This window comes from Vanessa atalanta, chromosome Z (assembly GCF_905147765.1).
Source record: "Vanessa atalanta chromosome Z, ilVanAtal1.2, whole genome shotgun sequence".
Taxonomy (NCBI): domain Eukaryota; kingdom Metazoa; phylum Arthropoda; class Insecta; order Lepidoptera; family Nymphalidae; genus Vanessa; species Vanessa atalanta.
Window position 1 is genome coordinate 5,118,183 of NC_061902.1, and position 6,397 is coordinate 5,124,579.

The 6,397-nt window shown below is 30.8% G+C and overlaps 1 protein-coding gene across 2 annotated transcripts in view; it reads left to right on the top strand.

Annotated features, from left to right (window-relative positions):
- LOC125076176 (LIM/homeobox protein Lhx2-like) overlaps positions 1–5,423 on the top strand; it is a 30,919-nt gene extending 25,496 nt beyond the window's left edge. For both annotated transcript variants that reach the window (XM_047688178.1, XM_047688179.1), the window contains exons 6-7: positions 2,907–3,142; positions 3,617–5,423. In XM_047688178.1, the coding sequence (XP_047544134.1) occupies positions 2,907–3,142; positions 3,617–3,859 (479 nt within the window). In that variant the 3' untranslated portion in view covers positions 3,860–5,423. The remainder of the gene's footprint in view (positions 1–2,906; positions 3,143–3,616) is intronic.
- Positions 5,424–6,397: the final 974 nt, after the last annotated feature.

The window sequence follows — 6,397 nt, forward strand, 5'->3', positions numbered from 1 at the left end:
TTTTGTCCATTGATGGTTATATCTGTAGGTACTGAGTTTGTCATCATTTTGGTTTTACTTGATATTAATCAAGACCTACCATCTTACTTAAGCCTACTAGGGTTTGTACCATGGTCTCCAGGACCTTAGGGTCTTCTTCCAATATAACAAGGTCATCTGCAAATCTTAGGTGACTCAATCGTACTCCGTTTATGTTCAGACCTAGATAAGACCTAGTTCCCACTCCAGTTGTCTGAACATTTGTTCAAGTACTGCTGTAAACAGCTTTGGTGACAGCGGGTCACCCTAACTCTGACTCCCTTTTCAATTCTAAAGACATTTCCTATAGATTCTAGTCGGATACGCGCTTTACTTTGTCTATAAATGTTTTTAATTATGTTTACATAGGCTTCATGTATCCCCTGTTCTTGTAGACTTTTCCAAACGTATTCGTGCTTGAGGCCGTCGAAAGCTTTAGAATAATCAATAAAAGCTAAGTATATAGGTTTCTTATATTCATTGTATTTTTGTATAAGTTGATTGATTGTATGTATGTGGTCAATTGTACTGATTTTTTTTCTGAACCCTGCCTGTTCCACTGGTTGGTTTTCGTCAAGCCTGAGAGATATTCTGTCTAGAATTATTTTAGCAAAAATCTTATATACATTTGAAATGAGCGATATAGGTCTGTAGTTCCCGATGTCATCTTTTGAACCTTTCTTATGTAACAGTATTATATGTGATTCTGCCCATTTACTTGGAATTATGCCTGTATGTACTATCTCCTTGAATATCTGTGTTAGAATTGGACTTATTTCTTCAATGGTACCTCTAATTAGTTCGTTAGTGATTCTATCGGGTCCAGGAGCTTTTTCTCCATCTTCTGAGTTTTTATAGCTTTTTCTACTTCCGATTGTAATATTTCTGGTATGTCTTCAGTGTTATGGGTGCTATAATTTTCTGTTTTATATTCTGTAGCGGGCAAGCATATTTCTGTTTGATTTGGGCTGTGTTTTTGATATAATGACCTATAATAGATCGTTGCTATATTTTGGATTTTGCTGCGGGTAGTGGTTGATAGTTCTTTACCTTTTAGTTTTGTTATCCATTCTTTTCCTTTTTCTCGAAGTTCTTTGAGTGCTTTTCTTGTACCTCCTGTTTTGTCTATGTGCTTCTCTATAGTTTTGGTTCTTCTTTCTATCCGGTCCCTTCTCATATTTTCGCGAATCTGTTTACTAAGGTCTGAAATTTCTTTTTGATTTTCTTTCTTATTCTTCTTTGATATTAAGTTCCTTCTTTCTTCAAGAAGCTTCATAGTTTTTTCGCTTAAATAGGATACTTTCGGTTTAGTTGTTTGATATTCTGCCTGCTCTTTGAGCTTGGTTTCTATTCTTTCGTATTTTTCGTTTAGATCCATATCTGAGGTTAGAATTTCCCTTAGGTCTTCTATGGTATCTTTTGAGTCCCTGTTTTTACTCGTGTTTTTTAGGTAGTGCATTAGAATTGCTTTCGGTCTAGGCTTTTTAAATCCTCTTTCATTTATACAGCTCCGTACCATGCGATAGTTAGTGTTAAAGTTTAGATTTTGTACTACTCCCGTGTCAGTAAAGGCCTGTAGATTATTAGTTATTATGTAGTCAATTTCGTTTCTAGTCTTTCCATCTGGAGACACCCAAGTCCACTTGTTTTTAGCTTTTTTGCGAAATTTTGAATTGAGAATTGTTAGGTTTTGCTCAAGTAAGAATTCAACTAATTGTTCACCGTTTTTACTTCTTTTCCCTTTGCTATATTTTCCTATTATATGATCTTCCCCTGCTTGTTGTGCGCCTACTTGAGCGTTGAAGTCACCCATAAGCACGATATTGTTTTTTGAATATTTTTCAGTAACTTCTGTCAATTTATCGTAAAAGTTTGATATGTCATTTTTTCTTGTCTCTTCTCTTTCTCTTCTTTCTGTCTTTGCTTCTTTCTTCCTTTAGTTGGGGTAAAAGTTGTCGTCTCTTTTCTAATACTTCGTTATCAAAGTCTTCTGAGACAAAGATTTTTATCTCCTCAAAGCCATAAAATATCAAATTGTTGTCCCTTCTAATCAATTCTAGGCGTTTTACTTTTGCGTTTAACGTCTGTACTTCACTTTTTAGTAGTTTATTTTCTTCTATTATTGGTTGAAGTTTTTCTTCCATCGCTTTCAGTACTGCTTTAGTAATAGAATCAGTTAAAGTTACGGTTTGTTTCTCCATCTCTAGTTTTATTTTCGAAAATAAAAGTTCCATTTGGTTATCCATTTATTTATTCTGTTTATTTTTATTTTTTTTGTACTTACGTATTTATAATAATATTAGATATTATTATTATATGTAGATATTCTTATTTATTTATTTATTTTTTTTTGTGTTTTTTTTTCGGTAGAAATTATAATTTTTACTTGGCAACCCAGGAGTGTTCAAAACGGAACGCAACTTTCGTTTGCCGATATTGGTATTACTGTATGTCAAGTCAATCTTGTCAATGACCGTTGAATGACAGTTCGGTTTGTGTATTGTAGGGTATGTTATTACAGTAATATCGGCACTTTTATAGCAGTTTTCGACACTTTTTGTGAAGTTAAGTCACTCGTATTCGTTTTCAGGCTTTTATTGTGTGAGCACTTGCACTAATTTAAGCTTTTATGATGTATTTTACCAATTTTATGAATATTAATTACGAAGCACTCTCAATCGCTTCTACACTTGTGACAGCCGGAACCGGAAATCAAAAAAAAATATATATATAAAATAATTAATATGCTGTTTGGTAAATTATTGTCGTTTTGCGATAATTCGTATAAACGAACACGATGATGACAATTTGATTTTATTATTAATTTAATATTGTTTCATTAAATAAAACTTATTATTTTAATTATTATATAATATGTTTTATTTTAGAGATACTTCATCGCGGTGATCTTTCGTCGTCAATGGAATCACTCGCTTACGATTCCTCAGTGGCGTCGCCAGGCAGCGTTTCGAGCCACACTCAACGCACTAAGCGCATGCGTACCAGCTTCAAACATCACCAGCTACGTACAATGAAGTCTTATTTTGCAATAAATCAAAACCCGGATGCTAAGGATCTCAAGCAACTCGCCCATAAAACTGGCCTATCCAAGAGGGTGCTACAAGTTAGTAAATAGTTTACACAATGGTTTTATTTTAAAGGCTTTATCTATGTTTGTGAGAGGTAACTCAGATATCATAAGATCAAAATTATAACCCTCAATATAAAGATCGAGCGTAGATATTTTAGGTATGTTCACTAGTTTTTCATCTTCCAAACCAAAATAGGTCTTTACGTGTTGTTTAAGGAACGAGAGTACCTAATAGGCACTTAATTTCCTAATTCTAGACTTTTCTATCTTGATAATACCAACTAACCATATTTTAATCTAAAATCTCGGAATCTGCTGCTCTATAATCAGCAACTGGACCAACGAACTGCATAATTATAATTATTTAGTTTTTAACGAAAATAATAATATACAATTAAATTAGAGTCAATAAAAATACCTAAAGTCCGTTCACTTGGAATTTAAATTGTTTCTCTAAAAACATTGTTAAGTTTTATTATTTAATAATGATCATTTACCTCTTAATAGGTTTGGTTTCAAAATGCTCGTGCGAAATGGCGCCGTAATATGATGAGGCAAGAATCAAATCAACATGGACCGATGACGCCGAATGGTAATTCTGCACATACCTCGAACGGAAGTCTGGTCGGTAGTGCCGGGCCTCCGCCGAATGTTCCACCAGGCGCTCTGATAATGTCTGAAGCATTACAACCGATGGAGGATATCAGGGTTCACACTCCGCATCCTATGAGCTTCAGCGACATGTATTGACGGTCAAGTTAAAAAGCAGCTTGTGGTCCCGGTGTGATTCTTTCGTTCAGCATCGTTATCTTAAAATGAGGCTTGTCTTGGTTTTAGTAATATGTTTGTACGATTTTAAAAAAATATAAAATTGAGGTACTTATCCACGAAACTATTTTTTCTACTATAATATAATTCTTTGTACTTCGACTGCCTAACATTACGAAACGAAAATGTTATTTATTTTTTCTGGTTTTATTATATATTTTTTTTCTTAACGAAAATAAAATAAAATATTTATTTAAAAAAAAATGTAATTTACTCTAACAACTTACAGATATATCGCGCTAATTATACGTGTTTAATATTACAAGTGTTTCGGAAATGCTGAAATAAAACTTAATTTTTGATTTTCACACTGTGGGCTGATCCTTAAAAGAGAATTGTCGTAAGTGAAATAACATTTCTATGTAAATAAGAAGGAAATTCTTTTTAAATGTAACACGTCAGAAATTTCGTTTATTGGTTTTTTGTCTACTATCCTTAATTTTTTTATAAAACATTTCTGGAGAAATTACTTTTTGTTTAGGTGCTTATTCTATTTTCCATATTTGAATTGATCTGTTATGAATAACAGGAACTATTAATATACTACATATTGAACTAAAAATCAATCAACATCTATTATTGTAACTAAATATGCCTCACAATGACGGCTGCTAAGATATTTTAAATTTTATGGATTCATTAATAAAATATATCTAAATAGTTTTCGTAATTATTTATTGTATTATAATTTTGATGTAGACATATATATATACATAAACAGTACGTTTGTAACAGTACGGTAACATATATTTATATATCGTATTTTAATCTTTACATACCTGCCAAGATTTTTGTAAGTAAAGTGATACTAGTCAAAGATTAGTTTTTAGTGTTTGAGTAATCTTATAAATAAGACTACTTCTATATATACTTATTTTAATATAAGTGCATATAACATCTCATAATATATCGACTAAATATACGCTCTGCTACATTTATTATGGAAGAATTATAATTCCACGAACAGGCGATATTTCGTATTAGTGACTTAGTTTCATCGCAATGTGACCAAAGCTTTATAAAGGAACCTGCGATGATTATTTGTTCGATATAACTGGTTCGTTGTCTAGCTTTTGATTTCGTTTCAACTTATATATCGAATTACTAAAGAACTATTATATTTAAATGAAATTGTTCAAATTGATATAAAAACTACAGTTCATGTTTTACTTTGATTTGAGATTATAGATAACATGAGTGTCGCTTTCAATGTGATTTTTTTCTAGATACACATCCCCCAATATTTTAAATTCATAATAATGTAATTTACTTAGTTTTAATGTGACTATTGGGACAGTACTAGGTACTGTACTTTTTGTACCTAATATTAGACCTATATAGGTAAATGTTTATCAGTGTGCGACGTACATAATTATATATAAGGATTTTTTAAAGATATCAGTAAAACCATATCATTTTGTTTAGAAGAAATGTAATTGACGAATAACTGATTTTGTAATAGGTATTACTTGTTAATAATATATCCTTTATATAATAATTATTAGAATATGTAACATAAATATATTGCTTAATCAATGTGTTACTTTTTGTTATATAAATATTCAATAACAGTAATTTTATTAAAGTGTTATAATTTTATTGTTATATTTTTATTATTTATTAATTTAATTTAATCATAGCGTATCAAAATATGATCGTAAATACTTGAGTACTTTGATTTCATTTTGATTTTAAATATTAAACATTTTTCTCTACCGGCTCATTAATAAACTTTGTATTGTAGTATGGTACATGATGAATTGTCTCCCGTTCTCTTTTTTCGAATGGTTTAATGTTCATGACAGAAAGAGAGAAATGATTTTTAATTAGTCACCTCAAATACATTGTTTATTAATAAGGCTAAATTAATAATGATTTCGGAATTAAGTTTCAACATTTATATAATTACATATCTTTATACATTTGTTAATATATACAAGTTCACAAAGGATTTGAATGATAATTTAGCAATAGTTTTGTTCCGAACTTTTTACGGCCGGTGACTCTAACGTCATTTTATTTATATTCAACGTAAATCCTTCGATTATTTATATATCCTGATAAAGTGTCTAAATAAAACGGCCCAATTTTATTATCTTGGTGTGCGTGACATCTACGCTTCACACTCGCCAAACGTCATAATACTTTACTAATGTGAGTGTACTTAGTGAGTTTTGCCACTATTCTTGACACGTTCTCATTTTTGACAGTCATCTAGACATATAAATAATCAAAGTGTGTATCTATATTATACATACGTACATAGGTGATCTTATACCTATTTTGTATTAGTACAGTTTAGATCGTAAGACGTGTATGTAGTTATATAATATCATGTGTATAAACCTATTTATACTTTAAAAGTAATATATTGAAATTAATAACAAATTTGTTTGTCTTTTATTTTACCTCCTTTATTGGATCGTATCCTACCTGTATTTAGATCATTTGTTAAAAAGG